Genomic DNA, 19,106 nt, shown 5'->3' on the forward strand with positions numbered 1-19,106 from the left:
ATGGTGAATGAAGCATTCTATGTATGGTTTGCATATTAATTTGTAAGGTGCATTGGGATTCCTCAGAATGAAAAGCAATATGAAATGTAAGATGTTTGTAAAATATACTACATATGTACAAGGGGCTGAAGTACAATTCCTCTTACCTATTGTGCATTTAAATTCCAAACTATAATACTGAGTTCACATTAGTCCCTTCAGATTAATATAGAGGCTAATTCTTGCTCTCTGACTTTCCCTGGTATTATGCGGATTTTGTTCCTGGAACTTGCCCCTCTGAATTTTCTGTCTCACTAGACGTTGTTTTGTTTTGTATAGATCTGTTTTTTTAAATGGTGGCGTTTAGCATTTCTGTCGATATTACAGTTGGTTCTCGTTAAGTAGGTTTGTGTTGTAGATATTCACGTGTGTTATGAAACCAAGAACATTGGGAAGGATTGCTATAGGATGATGTAATAGGCTATTTGCAATGGAATATACAGTGTTTAATATCTAAAGTATTAAACAGTCAATTTGTAAGCACTTAGAGGATATGGGTAATAAGTAATAGCCAACATGGATTTACCAAGAATACATCATGCCAAACAACCTAATTTCCTTCTTTAACAGGATTCCTGGCATAGTGGATGGGGGGGGAAGCAGTAGATGTGATGTTATCTTGATTTTAGTAAGGGTTTTGATACAGTACCATATGACATTCTCATAAGCAAACCAGGGAAATGTAGTTTTGATGAAATTACTGTAAGGTGGGTGCATAACTGGTTGAAAAACTGTACTCAGAGTAGCTATCAATAGATTGCTGTCGAACTGTGAGGATGTATCTAGTGTAGTCCCATAGGGGTCAGTCCTGGGTCTAGTACTAGTCAGTATTTTCACTAATGACTTGGGTAATGGAGTGTAGAATCCACTTATAAAATTTGCCGATGACACCACACTGGAGGAGTAGTTACTAGCACCTTGAAGGACCGGATTATAATTCAAAAAGACTTCCACAAATTGGAGAGTTGGTCTGAAATCAACAAAATGAAATGCAGTAACGAAAAGTGCAAAGTACTACACTTAGGAAGGAAAAATCAAATGCACAACTACAAAATGGGGAATAACTGGCTAGGTGTTAGTACTGCAGAAAAGGATCTCGGTTATAGTGGATCAAATATTGAGGCTGAGTGAACAATGTGATATAGTTGTGAAAAAGGCTAATATTCTGTAGTGAATTACAGGAGTGTCATGTGTAAAACTCGGGAGGCTTATGATTAAATCATCTGTCTAGGATTTTACATTGTGCCTATCACTATGGTATCTGAGCACACGGTTGTATAATTTGTGTGTCTGGGCAGGCATCTCCAATTCTGCTGAAGTATATAGGTTCCCTTATACTAATGATTGTTCTTCTTCAAGTGCTGGTCCCTATGTGGAGTCCAAACGTGGGTGCGCCATGCGCTGGAGCTGGAACCGTTCATAGTGTGTGTTGACCTGCACATGCATCGTGTGTTGGCCACATGGCGTGTCCATGGCTTTAAGAGGCTGCGCGTGTCGCCGCAGCTCCAGTTCCCTCTTACCATTGCATAGTCAGAGTAGGAACCCCTGTTCCTCGGTGCTCCTAGCTTGCCTAATAGTACTGCGTTTTCCCTCATATTGCCTTGTATATAGTTGGTTTCTTTTATAGTCATAGTTAGTTGTCCATTTTAGATAGTTAAGTGTTCCTCGTTGGAATTCTCCCCTTTGTGGGACTCTCTCTTCCGGGCTGGGGACTATGCGCAGGCAAGCTGGCTTTAAGTACTGTGGTTTGTGCCCTCGCTCCTTCTCTGTAAGCAATGAGCACCAACACTGCCTTTATTGTTTGGACAAAGCCCACATTGCCGCTCGCTGCTCCATCTGCCACGCCTTTCTGCCCCGGACTCAGGAAGCTTGGGAGCTTCGTCTCCGTATGTTCCTCCTGGAGGAAACAATGCAGCCGCATGCCCCTTCAGATCCGGCACCGGTAAATCTTTCAGAATGACAGCTGTCACCAGCAGCGGGCACTTTACCCTGCTCTTCCCACGCAGCATCAGCAGCACCGCCACCTCCACCCAAATCCCATTGTGTGGGATGCACACTCATGGGCATAAGGGCAGATCCCCGATGAGGACAGCCGCTAAATGCAGTGTTACCTCCTCGAGCCGCACCAGGTTGGGTGAGAAGTCGCACGTCAACTCTGAGGTTCCCACTCTGCAGAAGCCTCGTTCGGAGTATGAGTCAAAGCATTGTGCTCCGCCGGCACCGCCCCTCAGCTATGGTGACAGCCCTGACACCATCACCTCCAGTGCCATCCACACCATCGGAACCGTCTGGTCTGTCCCACCCGGTCCTGCACACTCCAGGACACTTGTTCCCCCCTCACACCAACAGCCAAACTGCTGCTGCCCTTCTCTGGCTCTCCTCAGCATTCTGCACAACCAGTAGTCCTTGGCTCTCTGTCTCCAACCACGGAACTTCTCCTCATGGAGAGTATTTCTGCCATATGGCGATGGCCCTTAACCGCCCGGTGAAAGATGTCCAGGACCACCATGATCAGTTCCTAGACATTCTGTTGCCTGTTGGGCCCTCCCGAACTGCCTTGCCCATACACTATGCCATTCTCCAACTGGCACAAGCAGTTTGGCACACCCCAGCCTCCTGCGCCCCCACTAGAAAATGGGTCAGCGTAGGTACTTCATTCCAGCTAAGGGTACAGCCTTCTTGTTCTCCCACCCTCGTCCAAATTCCTTGGTAGTCCAGGTGGCCACAGAACATGCATCTCCATTCCCCACAGACTGGGCAGCAAAAAAGGCTGAACCTTATTGGCCATAAGGTCTGTTCCTCCATGGGCCTTCAATTCCTCATTGCCAGTTAACAGACCATTCTGGCAAAATAGGACTTCCTGATCTACCCAAAACTTGCGGACTTTCAAGCCTTCCTGCCCCCAATAAACAGCAGGACTTTCAATGCCCTCTGGACAAGGGCAAGTTAGTCGCCAAGATGGCCCTTCAGGCAGCAGTCTATGCCACCAATACCATGTCCCACTCCCTGGCTTCCAGACTAGTTCTCCAACATGACTCCTGGTTACAATCCAGTGGGTTCCCGAAGGAGGTCCAAACCACACTTGAGGACCTCCCTTTCGACAATCAAAAATTCTTCAGCAATAAAACTGATGAGTCCCACCCTCTGATTGCTGGGCCTCTGTACCTCTGCCCCTACCTATAGACAGCAACAGTTATTCTTCCCACCCCATATACCAACCCTATCCACAGCGCCAACCTGAGCCCTCTCGCCGCCGTCCATGCTCACAACGTCCTAGACATTCCACTGCCTCTATCTTGGTCACTTCTTCTCTACTGCAACGGACCCCGAGGCAGAACTTTTGACTCCTGTGAGAAGGAGAACCTTCCTCTGCTCCTCAGACTCCACTGCTGGTTACCTTCGGGGGTCGTCTTGCCATGTTCACACACCATTGGCGCGAGATCACCACTGATAGTTGGTTACTGGACATCATCCAACACAGGTACCTGATCGAATTTCTCTCCTTCCCTCCTCGTTGCCCTTTACCGGTTCACTCGGGGAATCCCTCCCAACTCACTTTTCTCTAGCAGGAAGCAGATGCCCTCCTTCAGAAAGGCGCCGTAGAGTGCGTCCCATGAAGCTGCCATGGCTTCTACTCCCTCTATTTCCTCATACCAAAGGAAGGGGGTGATCTCCGCCCCATCTTGGACCTCCGATTCCTGAACAAATTTATGCGGAACTTCCGTTTTCGCATGGTCACGCTCCCCCTTATCCTCCCAGGCCTTCCCCGTGGCGCCTGGTTCACAGCTCTCAATATGAAGGATGCCTGCTTTCATATAAACATCCATTCCGCTCATCGTAAGTTCTTATGCTTCATGGTGGGCACCTCTGATTATCAGTTTCACATCAGATTGCCACTGCCCCCCGCGTCTTCACAAAGGTCTTCGCAGTTGTGGGAGCTTACATGCGTCAACTGGGGCACTCCCTCTTTCCTTGTCTCAATGACTAGCTTCTCGTTGCACCCTCTCAGACTGGTCTTCACGCTATCCGGACCCTCTGTGCCCTCCTGGACTACCTGGGTGTTTGCATCAACGAAGCCAAATCTGTGCTGGTCCCCATGCGCATCTTCACCTTTATTGGATTGTACCTGGTCTTTGTCGCAGCCCTTGCCTTTTTCCCTCCGGACCGCTTTGCTGCCCTTACCACTCTCATCGCATGCCTATGCCGTTGGCCACGCACGCATGTCCGCCTCTGCCTCTCTATTCTAGGCCACATGGCTGCCTGAACTGCAGTCACGCCGTTCGCTCGCTTACACGTGTGCTGCCTCCAACTGTGGGCTGGTCCACACTGGGGCGGGGGATCGATATAGGAAACGCAACTTCAGCTACGAGAATAGCGTAGCTGAAGTCGACGTTTCCTATATCGAACTAAAAGTACTTACTTTGGGTCCACGCGGTGCAGGCAGGCTCCCCCGTCGACAGCGCTTCCTCCTCTTGGCGAGCAGGAGTTCCGCAGTCGACGGGGGAGCGCTTCTGGGATCGATCTATCGCGTCCAGATGAGACGCGATAAATCGATCCCAGAAGATCGATCTCTATCCGCCGAATTAGGCGGGTAGTGTGGACCAGCCCTGTGGCTCCGCTTGGTCTACAACCCAGAGACAGACATTCTCCCCAACCTGGTACTCATACCCCCTCCGTCCTCGCCTCCCTGACCTGGTGGTGCACCCCATCCACGGTCCTCACAGATATTCCATTCACTCCTCCCATGCCTCACACTACTCTCACCACCAATGCTTCACTAGTGTGCTGGGGAGCCCACTTAGATGGTCGCATGGCCCAGGGCCTCTGGTCACATCGTGAGGCGAGATGCTCATCAACATTCTCGAACCATATGCCATCCGCTTAGCTTGCCGGGCCTTCTGCCACTTCTCCGCCACCGCCATGTCCAAGTGTTGTCCGACAATGTGGCAGCAGTCGTATATGTCAACAAGCAGGGTAGAGCCTGATCCCTCTTCCTCTGTGCCAAGGCCATCCTCCTTTAGAACTGGTGCTTCCGGCACAACATCACCCTCCACGTGGTACACCTGGGCATGAGACAGGGCTGGATTACCCAATAGGCAGACTAAGCATGTGCTTAGGACACCAGCAAAGCAGGGGGCACCAAAAAAAATGAGTTGTTTTTTTTGAAAAAATTTGATATTTGCTATTTCAAAAAAAGCATCGAAGTAGTCATCATGGGAAAAATCAGAACTTTGTTAGACTTCCTTACACTCCACTACACACTCTTCCCCCGTTTTTCTGTTCTCTTTTTATTACTTATTCCCACCCAAACCAGGGGGGCGTCCTACTAATGTAGATCGAAATAATGCGAGGAAATCAGAGACTGTAACTGATCATCCTACTCCTGGTGGTAAAACAGACCTTGTTCTAGAAGGTGTGGATGTCAGATACTGAACCTGCTCATGCTGTAAATAATAGGAGAAAAGATCCTGGTATGTGGGTTGATTTCAGTACCAATGATGTAGCTTACTGGATAGATCGTGGACCAAATGACTGTCAACACCACACTGGGCCATTTGAGAAATCACGTTGGACTTTTACCAATGGCAAACAAACAAGATATTGTTCACAAAAAATATTTTTCGGCATGAAAGCGAATGGTAAGAAATACACTCGAGAATGGCTACTGTATTCACCATCAACAGGGTCTGTGTACTGTTTTGTTTGCAAACTTTTTGCATATAAACCTTCAACATCCCGGTTTGCTGCAGATGGATTTAGTGACTGGCGGAATACTGTTTTAATTGAACAATATGAAAATAGCACTACTTACAGAGATTCAATGTGGACATATTTAAATCGAAGACAGGGCTTTGGATTGACACAAAAATTGGAAGAACAAATTAAAGGGGAGCATGCATACTGGCAACATGTCTTGCAGCATGTTATAGCTGTTATTCAAACATTAGCTGAACGTGGTCTGCCTTTCCGGGGATCAAATGACGCATTTGGATCATTGCAGAATGGAAATTTCTTGGGATTGTTGGAGCTTGTGGCTCAGTTTGACCCATTTTTAGCAGGCCATATCTCAAAATATGGGAATGCTGGCAAAGGTAACCCATCATACTTATCCAAGACAATATGTGATGAACTCATTGGTCTAATGAGTGACAAAGTTCGTTTAGCTATTGTGGATGAAATAAGTACTGCTGGGTACTTCAGTTTATCTGTCGACTCTACACCTGATCTTTCACATATTGATCAATTGAGTATTGTACTAAGATATGTGTCTCACACAGATGAAAAACCAGTTGAACGATTTATAACATTCCTCAATTTGAAAAGCCACACTGGTGAAGAAATGGCAAATCAAGTACTGCATTATCTGTGCCAAGTTTGCAAAATAGATTTCTCAAAGTGCAGAGGTCAATCTTACGACGACGCTGCCAACATGTCAGGGCGCTATCAAGGAATGCAGAAGAAGCTTTTAGAACAGAACAAATATGCCATATTCATACCATGTGCTGCACACACTCTCAATCTTGGTGGCCGCAGTGCTGTTGATTGTTGTCCGGTGGCAGTAAGGTTTTCCTCAACAGTTCAGTTACTTTATACATTTTTCTCTGCCTCAACACACCGATGGGCAGTTCTTAAAACATATTTGGGCAATGATTGTGTGCTGAAATCTCTTTCTAATACTCGCTGGGAAGCACATGCAGTGGCAACAAGTGCAATTCTGGAGTCCTTCTCAAAGATTGTGGATGCATTAGAAAGTATAGCTGAAGACCAATCACAAAAGGAATAAACTATATGAGAGGCAGAAAACATTGCAAACGAGATGCAAGAACTAGAGTTTGTATTCACGTTGACCATGTGGAATGAAATTTTACAACACTTTTACCACACAAGTCAAGCTCTCCAAGAAAAAGAATTGGATTTGAAAACATGTGCAGACCTCTGTCAATCATTAGCAGACCACTTACACATTTTGAGGAATGATTTCGAAAGATTTGAAGACATATCAAAAGATATCTTGCCTGATACTAACTACAAAGAAGCCCAGTCCCGCAAGCGAATCAGGAAAAAACAAGCAAATGATAGCAGTGCAACAGAAACATCATTGAATCCTAGAGACAAATTTCGCGTATCTACTTACTATGCTATAATTGATACACTTGAAGCTCATGAAGAGGAGAGGTGAAGTGTACAAAGAAGTATCAAGTAGATTTTCTTTTCTAAATGATATGGACTTATCTGAAGAACAATATTCACAAGGTTCCCAAAAGCTAGTTGACTCATACCCTGTTGATTTGAACATGAATCTCTGTGGAGAAGTACGGCAGTTCCACTGTTATATGTGTGCTAAGTTTAATGAAACAGGAAAAATGGAATTCAGTCACATTGATCTTCATGACACAAGATTGAAAGATGGAATACAATGTGTATTTCCAAATGTAGAGATCGCCCTAAGTATTTTTCTAACATTGATGATTACTAGCTGCTCCGCAGAACGCTCTTTTTCTCAGCTGAAAAGAATAAAAAAACCTCCAGAGAACAACAATGTGTCAGGACAGACTTGATTCACTTTCCCTATTGTGTATGGAAGCGGATATGCTTCGTCGAGTCAGCTTCGAACATATCCAGAATTTTGCAATCAGAAAATCTAGAAAGAAGCTATTTTAATTTCAGCATACATGTAAGTTTTGTGTCATTTCAAAAAATAAAAATTTATTTTACGGTATAGTATTGCTTTTATTTTGAATTACATATGTGCGGGGGGGCACCATAATCTTTTCAGTTCTTAGGGCCTCTAAAGGTCTTAATCCGGCACTGGCATGAGCAACTCCCTTGCGGACCAACTCAGTCACTCCTTACATGCAAACCAGAAATCAGAACTCCACAGTCTTGTTCTCTGCTCCATCTTCCATGAGTGGGGCACTCCTCGATGGGACCTCTTCGCCACATTGACCCAACCACAAACTCCCCCTCTTCTGCTCCAGGGGAGCCCTTGGTCCCGGTTCACAGGGAGATGCCCTTCTCATTCCCTTGACCAGTGGAGCTCTATTACGCCTTCCTTCCCATTCTCCTGCTTCCCCAGATCCTAAGCAAAATCCACCAGGATTGAGGGACTGTTCTCCTTGTGGTCCCTGCTTGGCCCCGCTAGTATTGTTTTCCAGACCTCCTTCATCTCCACTAATCCCCCAATTCCCCTACCCTTGCTCCCTGATCTCCTCACTCAAGCCCACAGCCACCTCTGGTACCCCAATTCCAGCCCTCTTCACCTCATGGCCTGGTATTTTGATGGAGTGTGCGTGTGTTCTGCCCCCGTGCACGATGTCCTCATGCACAGTAGGCACCCATCTACCAGGGCTTGCTACCTCGCAAAGTGGCACTGCTTCAGTGCCTGGGCACAGCACCACGATCTCTGTTTTTATTTCAGTGATCCTGGATTGCCGTTTCCATCTTCATTGCTCAGACCTCGCTCACTCCTCTGTTCGAGTATACCTAGCGACACCCAGTGCCTTCCTTCCACCTGTGAATGGGTTCTCTGTTTTCATGTATCCAACTACTGCCCGCTTCCTCCCTGGTCTCCTCAATGTTTTTGCCTCGGTGGGAAAAACCAACCCCCGTCCTGGAACCTCAACCTTGTTCTCTCCACCCTCACTAAGTTCCCCTTTGAACCCCTGTTGATCTGCTCCCTTGCTCACCTCTCTGAATGTGGTGATCTTGGTCGCCAACACCTCCGCACAACACGTCAGCAAACTGGCCGCCATGATGGCAGACCCACCTTTCACCGTGACAAGGTCTCCCTATGTCTTCACCCCAAATTCCTTCCCAAAGTGGCCACCTCCATTTCACCTCAACCAGAGTGTGCACTTACCCACCTTCTACCTTAAGCCACATGCCTCTAGAAGGAGTGCATGCTACACACCCTTGATGTACGCCAAGCACTGGCCTTTTACCTCCAATGCGCCTGAGCCTTCTGCACCACCCCTTGTCTCTTCGTTGCCATCGTGGCCACGCTCTTTCCTTGCAACGTCTTTCCTGCTGGGTCTCCCGCTGCATCACTGACTGCTATGCACTCTCTGGTGTTCTCCCCCCCACTCCATTGGTCACAGCCCACTCGACACAGCCTCATGCAGCACGTCGGCTTTCCTTGCGGGCATCCCGTGTCAGGATATTTGTAGAGCGGCCACTTGGTCTTCCATTCACACCTTTACCGATCATTGTGTCCTAGTGCCTACAACGGCAGATGTGGCTGTTGGCCATGCTGTCCTTTGAACTGTTATTGCTGGAGAGCCTCCAGGCTGAATACGGCTGGTTGCTATCCCATGTTTGAATCCATATAGGGACCAGCACTGGAAGTCGAGAAGGTTACTTACTGTAACTTTAGGTTCTTCAAGATGTGTGGTCCTTATCTAGATTTCAGTCCTGCCCTTCATCCCCTTTACTCTGGGCTCTCCTATTGCCTGGCAAGAGGGAACTGGAGTGGCATCAACCCCGGCAGCCTCTTAAAGCCTCAGACATGCCACGTAGCCGACGCACTATGAATGTCTCTGGCAATGGCGTGCATGTGCACCCATGTTTGGAATCCAGATTGGGACCACATATCTCGAAGAACCTCCAGTTACAGTAAGTAACCTTCTCTTGCTTAACATGAGCAGTAATTCTGCTTAAAGGGGATGCAGTCAGGTGCTGTAGTGCTGCTTAAATCTTTTGTGTGTTTGGGCTGATTCTCTGTTTGAAGCTCTAGCAGCTTACAGCCTCTCCTCAGGTGTTATGAATTTCATGTTCCTGGCTATTAGTTCATAATTTTCCTACATGCCGTGCTACCATGCTGGGTTTCTCCACAACTGCCCCGGTGTTTGGCTGGGCAGGTAAAAAGGTCAGTCCTTATCCCTGTTCAGATAGTGCCTCCTCCCAACTCCATGGATCTGTTTAGTAACATCTCTGATTCTGCAGACTGACTGGACAACAGGATTAAATCTTAAGGGTAGTGAACTGTGTTAAATGGTGTAGTGGTCCCTCACTCTCAAGTGGGGAGGGAGGCCATTCCACCTTGCTGTATCAGGCAACAGCACTCCGGCTCAGGTCTCGCTGGCCTCACTGATTTGTAAGAAGTCTATAGCTCTGTAACTGCCTAGCAGAGGCGAACAAGCAGTAACAGTCCGATGCTCTCGCCACCTTGGGTGGGGCAGAGTAGTCTTTAGAGGGCAGTCCCGGCAACTCCTCCCCAGGGTTGGCAGCAGACTGGAGAGGTCTGTCTCCTTCCGTGGCTTCCGCCCAACTGAGCTTTAGGGCCCTCTCTTTATACTTCCTGTCCCGCCTGGTACTTCTGGCGAGGGGGGGTGGGGCAGGTCTGGCTCCGCCCACCAGGGGAAGGGCAGTGGTCCTTTTTTCTCAAGTCCAAACGGAGGCCACTCCACCTCACTACAAATGGCTATTCCTTTTAATGGAGATGAAAACTCATCCACTGAGACATCCAGTTTCAGGATTCTACTGAACTTTCAAAGGCCATACAAGCATTTAGAATGGTTTGGTGGTTTACCTCCTCCCAGCATTAGAAGTTATTTTGAATAATGTCAGTAATTAAAGTGATGCAGCAGAAGAATTAAATCAATAGCTAAAATATTTCAGATTATACCTAAAAGTTATCCAGGAGAGACTGTGTAAAGTTAGACATAGAGGTATTGAAAATTAGCACTCAGGTCAGAAACCAAAAAGCCACAGCATCGAAAAGCTCATGCTGCAGTGTGGTAACTCTTTCTTCGAAATTTCCCCAAAGAACAGGAAACGGAGACAGCAAGCATAAGTGGGTGGGACTCTGAGGTTAGAACTGTTATTAAAATAAAATATTTGAATCTAAACTTTGCTGATAAACACTTCAGTTGTCTATGATGGTAGCAGAGAGTAGTATTCCAAGAGATCAGAACCTGAGTACAGTAAATAAGGTGAGTGTTTTTTTTCTTGAGTGATATTGTTTTTAGATTAAAAAAAACATGAGCTTTCTTATCTTAGAGAAAGTTGTATTAATCTGTTGCAGCCTATAAAGTGTTGAGGACAGTTTTCAAAGTTTAGTATCTACAAATTAGGTGGTTTAGAGCAATATTGTTTTGAAAAGATAAAAGAATTGCACTGTCTCCTTTTTAAAATGAATGGTTTAAGCACACTAATGAATGTGAAAATGAGTTCTTGTAACTCTGTGTGGTAAATGTTCAAATTCTTAGCTGCAATGAAGCCTCAAATTCTTCTAATCCAAAATTTGATATAACGTCTTTGTTTTTAGTTTGTAAAATCTCACTCTGTTTTTGTAATTACCATCTATTAGTTTTCTATAGCTTTTTTCAGAGCATCATAATTAAGTTCATTTTTATTTTGGACAAAAATAGTATTTTCTCTTAATGTTAACTTTTATGCCAAGCTCATTTTTGAAGACTTTTTACTGCACTTGCTTGAAAGCAAGGTGTGTTGGTGTTAATTATATCTAGACCAAATGTTAATACCTTATTTAGTTCTATAGAAAGCATCTCAGCAAATCCTATTAATTCCAGTTAGTATGTCATCCAAATTGTTTTGCTAACTTAAATAACAGAAATGTTAAATAATGTCAATTGTAGCTATTATATTATGCAGGGAAAGTTAGATTCTCTTGTAGTAAACACAGGAAATACAGCATGATGAATTCATATTGAAAGTGCTTCTATTTTCCTCATGAAATCTTTATCTTACTTCAGGAGCGGATTTCCCCTGAAACATACCATGCCCCAATGACAGGGGGCCCCCAAAACATAGGCGTGGGAACTAGCGGTGCGGGGGGGGGGCAGCATCCCCACATTTTATGCGGGGCTCCACTGCTGCCCGGGGTCCCGGCTGCTGCCCAGGGTTCTGCGGGCTCCACTGCCACCCAGGGTCCCGGCTGGTGCCCAGGGCTCTGCAGGATCTGCTGCCACCCGAGCTCCCGGCTGGTGCCCAGGGCTCTTCAGGGTCCGCTGCCACCCGAGCTCCCGGCTGGTGCCCAGGGCTCTGCAGGGTCTGCTGCCACCTGGGCGCCTGGCTGGCGCCCAGGGCTATGCGGGCTCCATTGCCACCTGGGCTTCCGGATGGTGCCCAGGGCTCTGCTGCCGTCTGGGGTCTCGGCTGGCACCCAGGGCTCTGCGGGCTCTGCTGCCGCCCGGGGTCCTGGCTGGTGCCCGGGGCTCTGCGGGGTCTGCTGCCGCGTGGGTTCCGGGCTGCTGCCCCGCGCCACTTACATTAAAACATATTGTTAGCTCAGAACAGCCCAGGCTCCTGGGGAGACAGGGAGGTGCCCGAGCCCGGCCACGGGGGCTGCAGCGCAGCGGCTAAGAGGGATCGCAACTGCCTGCTTTGCAAGGACCCAGCGGCCAGGGTAGGCGAGCAGAGATCAGCGCGCGGAGGCAGTGGGGCGCTCAGGTGGCCGCTGATGGAGCCGTGCCCCTCCCCCCCCACCTTCAGATATGTGTTCAGTGAGGCCGCCGGGGCACCCGAAGCTGTCCTCAGCCATGAAGATCTTGATGTCTTCTGTCTCCTTCTCTAGCCCCATGGCAGCTCCACTCGTGCGCTGCCACCCCAAGTCCCGGCTGCTGCCCTCCGCTCCCAGGCTCTGTGGGCTCCACTGCCGCCCCGCTGGCCGGCCCGGAGAAGCGGGCAGAACACCAGCTGGGCAGAACACCAACAGTGGGCTGGTGCCCCGGGTCCTTCAAATTGCTGCCGAAGCCCCGGATGGCGTAGCCCAAGCAGCGCTGAAGGTCTGGCTGGTGGAGGCTAGTCCTGAGCCCAGCCCCTTCTGGCGGCCTGGAGCCAGCAATTCTGTCGCCAGTCCTGCCTTCACCCCTAGTTCCCGCGCCTATGGTCCCAGCTGCCACCCTGCAGCCCACACCCAGGTCTGGACCTGCGCCTGGGGTGGACAGGGCTCTAGCTTTCTTTTTCTTGGCTGTGTCCCTAAAAATGAAGCTACGCACAAGGCCCCACTAACTCTAAATCCGCCACTGTCTTACTTTATCTTTCTACCTCCCATGGTCTTTGGATTTTTATGAGAGAACTTCCAAAATGTTGTGTAATCTGTGTAATTTTGCAATTATCTGATACAATTTCAAATCAGTTATTTACTTCATTCTTCTAGATCCCCAAGTAAACCCTTGGCACGGAAATTGATGAGTGGGATGGACTGGGAGGTAGTGAGTAGGAATTCATTGTCTGATGACAGGTTAGAAACACAGAGCCTACCATCACGATCTCCACCTGGAACCCCAAATCAGTAAGTAGAGTGGCGTATCCTCTCTGCAGTCATCATTGCCTGTTCACCTCTTATTTGTCAGTTATCCCTGTGCTATAACAAAACATTAGTTCATTACCAAAATAAAGCTGTTTGTTTCACAAGGGAATTTCTACAAACTAGCTCTTAACATTCCTTTATGTGGAATTCAATGTTCTAAATTTTATTTTTGATGACATTCTTTGGTATATAATAATTCTAGATGCATTTCAAAAGCATCCAACCTATAAAAAAGTGTAACGTTTGGCACTAAATACCGTAATAGTTTGAGACGTTTCCCCAGACGTTTCCTTGCATGACTGCTAACAGCTGGATTATAATTGCAATATATCTAATATATCTGACAGTGCTAACAGAGCATATGAGATGATAAATATGGCTTGAAGAGATGACATTAATAAAACCTTCAGCTGTATAATTATTTTATTCAGGAATAATTTTAGAATTTAACTTTTTGGTTCTATAATACAGTACCTCTTGTTAACATGTGTTCCAGGTATAGGCAGTAAAAAATGCTAGTGGGTTAATTTCCCTGTTTTTCTGCATTTCTTTTGTTACCTGCAAAATTTACTTTTAAACATCAGGAAGCTTTCTTGTTTTCTGTTTATGATGAATGAAAAGCATTCTTGATTTTTTTTACAAAATAGGAAAGCAGTTCTTTTAGGCTGCTGAAAGTGATGCTGAATGAGAACAGTTCAGTATTGCATAAATGGTGATTTCTCATTGAATGTGTCTCGTCTTTAGAAGTTATTCCAGAGTGTTATGCTAATATCTGAAACATTTTACATTCTAAGTATTATTATTTAATAATAATGTTTAGATTCTATAAAGCACTTTTTGCCCATAAATCTCAAGGTATTTAAAATGAAGGTAAGTGTCAAAAGACCCATTTTTCAGATGGGACAACTGGGGCAGGAAGTTGAAGTGTGACTATCATGGGGTCACACAGTAAGGTTGGTGACTGTGTTAGGAATAGAATCGAGGCTGAAATCCTGGCCCTGTTTAAGTTAATTAGAGTTCTGCCATTGACTTCAGTAGAGCCAGGATTTCATCTCTGGTCCTTTTGACTGCCAGCCTATCCACTGGGTCATACTATTATAAGCAGAACTCCTTTCTTTAAAGTATTCCAGCATGTTTCATGACCTTCAGTATTTATGGCAAGAGAGGGTTTTTTACTCATTTTACGAAGTGATAAATAAGCCATTCTTCATAATATCTCTGATTTGGTTATTGTTTCAGTATTTTTTGAAATAATAAAAAGGTTTTGAGAATTTGAAATAATGGAATTGAAAGAAAAATTAATTGAATGAGTGAAAATGAATTAATGGAATTACCATTCACTGTTTAAAATTCTTCAGTAAAATTATGTATATGAATATATGCTTACATTTAGAAGGAAAATAAATATTTTTTTTTAAATGGTACACTTATAGTTTTAGGACAATGCAGATTAAAAGCATCAATCTTGGAGAATTTTCTAACTGCTTAATTATTCTTTTCCCATTTAGTCGCAATTCTGCATTTACTCAAGAGGGATCCCGTTTACGACCATCTTCAGTTGGACATTTAGTGGACCACATAGTTCACACCTCACCAAGTGAAGTTTTTGCAAATCACAGATCTCCATCCTCCACCCAAGCTAATAGCATCATTCTGGAATCATCACCGTGAGTTCAGCCATTAATATGTTATTACTATAGCACATTGAGGCCCTGATAGAGAGAGTTCCTACCTTGGAGAGTTTATTTAGTTCCCTTTAATCTTTATCAGTAAAGCCCAGGTCCAAAAACCATTAATTTATAAATAACTATTTTTAGAGGGCATTAATATAAATCTGATAAAAGGATAGTTGCCAGAGTAAGTGCCCTGAATTCAGGTGTTACAATGGTGTAGGATTTTATTTATGTCATAATTTTATTTAGTGCCTGTAGATAGGTTTGGTGGAGTTATGTGAGTATCATTCTCAGTGTGTATACAAGATTTTTTTTTGCAAGAAGGAAAGAATGCATGATTTTGTGGTCTGATGTAAAGGTTTTAGTGGCATGGGTTTGGAAATGTTGCATTATTTTCAGGGGTCAAAAACTGTATTCTCTGTGTGTCACATATTTAAAAGAATTTTTTTAAATACTATAAAGCTTTTTATTTATTTTTTAAAAAATATTGGTACAATTTTCGCTATAAGTGTCTAAATCTCAACTTTACTATGAGACCAATTATACAGAGCTCAGATGAAGAAGGAAACTAATATATTACTCACCAGAAAAATGAAAGTAATTTATCGATAGATAAGTGTCACAGGAACCTTCCTTTTTCACTGGTATAAGGCACACGTTTCTAGTGTTTCATGGTCACAAATTACCTGTCACTGAGCAGAATTAGTTATTCATGCTGGGGTCCAGACAAAGGCCATTTTTTGTGGGGAATTCTCTATTTGTGGGAAAATAGGAAAAATTTACAAGTTTATTCTAAAACGAAGAAGTGGTTGTTTGAAGTTGTTCATAGGTTTCAAATGTTAGAAATTTTGATAGAACTGGATTGATGGGCAGAGTGCAAATAAAATGGTAGAAGGTGCGTAATAAATGCTATTTCTCTCTCTCTCATATCACCACCAAATCTATTTCTATGTAGATAAATTGAACACTTGATGTGGTATAAAATAATTGTCATAATAATTTTGGGATGGGTCAGTAAACAAGCAAATTGTGCAGATTATCTCCAAGGAAAACCCATAAAACATTTATTCCGCACCATCATGTATTTTATATGTGCCTTAGGTGTCAGAAAATCTGCTTTAGGATTTTTTTTAATTTTTAGACAGTGTTTAAGAAGTTGTATGTGAACTTTCTGTTGTATCTCTCTGCCTGTAACTTACTAGCAGACCAACTGTTCAGGGCTGTTTTAGAGAGAGAAATTAAAAGTAATAAATGTAAAACACCTCTTATAATGACCTAATAAAGCATTTATAAGACACAAAATTCTCCCAACTTTAATAGCTGATGTATCTTGCCTTTACAATGTTAGAATAAGTGTTGGCAATCTCCTCTTCCTAATAATATGAAACTCCCATTTTTAATCCTGCCAGAATCTGACTTCAAAGGTATCTGACTTCAGACAGAGACATTTTTATGTCTGTTGTTGCTGTGTGATATTCATATTATGGTAGTGGCATATTAGGGTTCCATTGTGGTAGGTGCTGTACAGAGGGAGATGTGATTCCTGCTCCAAAGAGTTTATAATGTAAGATGAAGAGCAGCATACAAAAAGTGGGAGAGAGTGCCACAATGTAATATAAACAACTTTTTATGTAAATATACATATCTGCTCTATATTTTTGGCTTGGTGGTAATGTGATTATCAGCTTTCTTAAACTACCCCTTATTCTATTTATTAAATAGTTGATTTCTCGTAAGGGTCACCACAGAAGGGAGTCTTGAAAAGCCTTCTAGGAAAGGGTAGTGGCTTTGCAGATCAGTTCAGGCATGGATGTTCCTTGCATAAAATGTGGCAGGGAAGAAAGTATAAAGGTGTGTGTGAGAGAAGCAGAAAAGCTACGACTAGACAAAGACTGAATTTTGTCTGAATTGGATGTGCAAAATTGGGACGTAGTCAAATATATAATATACCTACGACACAGTGACTTAGGTGTCTAAGGCTATGTCTACACTGGCGAGCTTACAGCAGCACAGCTGTACCATTGCAGCTGTGCTGCTGTAAAATTGCTCATGTAGCCGCTTTATGCTGACGGGAGAGAGCTCTCCCATAAACATAATAAAACCACCTCCACGAGCTCTCCTGCTGACATAGTAATGTGCACACTACAAATTATGCCGGCAAAACTTACGTTGCTCAGGAGGGTGTTTTTTTCCATACCCCCGACCTGAGTGACATAAGTTTTGCCGACACAAGTTGTAGTGTAGACCTGGCATAAGTCCCATTTAAAAACATGTAGTTTGTCACATGAGTGACACATGTCACTTAAAAATAGAACGTAGGCTCCGAGTCATTTATGTGCTTTTGAAAATTTTACCTCCTCGTTTCTTTGAAGTGTCAAAATGTTACTGATTCAGGATTTGATAATGATAAAAGAACAGAGACCATCATTAAAAAAAAAATCTGTGGACAGAAAGTTAGCTTTAAACTACTTAGCACCAATTTAAAGTCCAGGTAACACATGGCAGAGCACTGTTATGCGTTAAATATATATAATATAAATGAGCTTTTTATGTTTAAAATAAAAAGCTCTTTGGACTGTAAACTGTGAGAGTTTAAAGTTAGGGAACTAAGAGAGCTATACCTCTCAGGACCCTTGTAGCATTAAGCCTGTTTATATCTGCAATATTCTAGAGGAGATGCCTTGCATTACTTACAGATTCAGTTCATTTTAATTTGAAGAGTACACTTTTCACTGCCAGAAAAGTTTAGTCTTTATTGTGCTGTTTTAAGCAAATAAAACTAGTGGGTTTGCTGAATTGTTCTGATTACTTTTATGGTAGAATAACAAAGATATTGAGATCACTGAACTCATTTAAGTTGACTCTTTTACCAGGACTGAAAGGTCTGTAAATAAGATGCATCTCAGTGCACGTATGTGCTGAAAAGTTTTTAAATAAAATTAAATCTAGTTCCAAAGCTAGAGACAAAAGTATATCCTGATTCCTGCAGTATTTAGGGTCAATGAAACTTTGACCTAGCTTATTTTATTGCAGACACAACTGGGCTATCAGCACAAATTACAGGTGTTTCCTGTAATCTGGATAATAAACTTTCAAATCCTGCATTTAACATTCTGGCAACTTTACCTTTTGACGTGTGATCCTCAACAGCAAATAGAGGAAAGTATCTATTGTAGAAAGGTGTAGAAATGTGTCCATACTGCAGCACTCTGAATAACTGACATTTATTGAGACCATAGCAAATATTAAATACTGCTGTTTGTTCTCATATTCCTCTTGCTATTTCACAGTACGTTGTGATGTTTCTGATTGTAATTTCCTGAGATAATTAAAATACCTCCTACATTAATTTTTAAAAGAACATAAGAACTGCCATACTGGGTCAGACCAAAGGTCCATCTAGCCCAGGATCCTGTCTTCCAACAGTGGCCTATTCCAGGTGCCCCAGAGGGAATGAACAGAACAGGTAATCATCAAGTGATCCATCCCGTCGCCTATTTCCAGCTTCTGGCAAACAGAGGCTAGGGACATCATCCGTGCCCATCCTGGCTAATAGCCATGGATGGACCTATCCTCCATGAATTTATCTAGTTCTTTCTTGAACCCTGTTACAGTCTTGGCCTTCACAACATCCTCTGGTAAGGAGTTCCACAGGTTGTGTGCACGTTGTGTGGAAAAAATACTTCCTTTTGTTTGTTTTAAACCTGCTGCCTATTAATTTCATTTGGTGACCCCTAGTTTTTGTGTTACGAGAACGAGTAAATAACACTTGCTTATTTACTTTCTCCACACTAGTCATGATTTTATAGATTTCAATCATATGCCCCCTTAGTCGTCTCTTTTCCAAGCTGAAAAGTCAGTGTCTGATTAATCTCTCCTCATACCGCAGCCATTCCATACCCCTAATCATTTTTGTTGTCCTTTTCCAATTCCAATATATCTTTTTTGAGATGGGGCGACCACATCTGCACACAGTATTCAAGATGTGGGCGTACCAGGGATTTATATGGAGGCAATATGATATTTGCTGTATTATTATCTATCTCTTTTTTAATGATTCCCAACTTTCTGTTTGATTTTTTTGACTGCCGCTGCACATTGAGTGGATGTTTTCAGAGAAC

General features: G+C 43.9%; 1 protein-coding gene across 1 annotated transcript in view; it reads left to right on the top strand.

The window, feature by feature from the left end:
* The window catches only part of PTPN4 (protein tyrosine phosphatase non-receptor type 4), a 214,180-nt gene that overhangs the window by 151,904 nt on the left and 43,170 nt on the right, over positions 1-19,106 (top strand). Inside the window, exons 11-12 of the mRNA XM_026647734.2 lie at positions 13,160-13,294; positions 14,821-14,979. Coding sequence (XP_026503519.1) covers positions 13,160-13,294; positions 14,821-14,979 — 294 coding nt within the window. The remainder of the gene's footprint in view (positions 1-13,159; positions 13,295-14,820; positions 14,980-19,106) is intronic.

The sequence above is a fragment of the Terrapene carolina genome, unplaced genomic scaffold, assembly GCF_002925995.2.
Source record: "Terrapene carolina triunguis isolate 2854851 unplaced genomic scaffold, T_m_triunguis-2.0 Scaffold62, whole genome shotgun sequence".
Classification (NCBI taxonomy): Eukaryota; Metazoa; Chordata; order Testudines; family Emydidae; genus Terrapene; species Terrapene triunguis.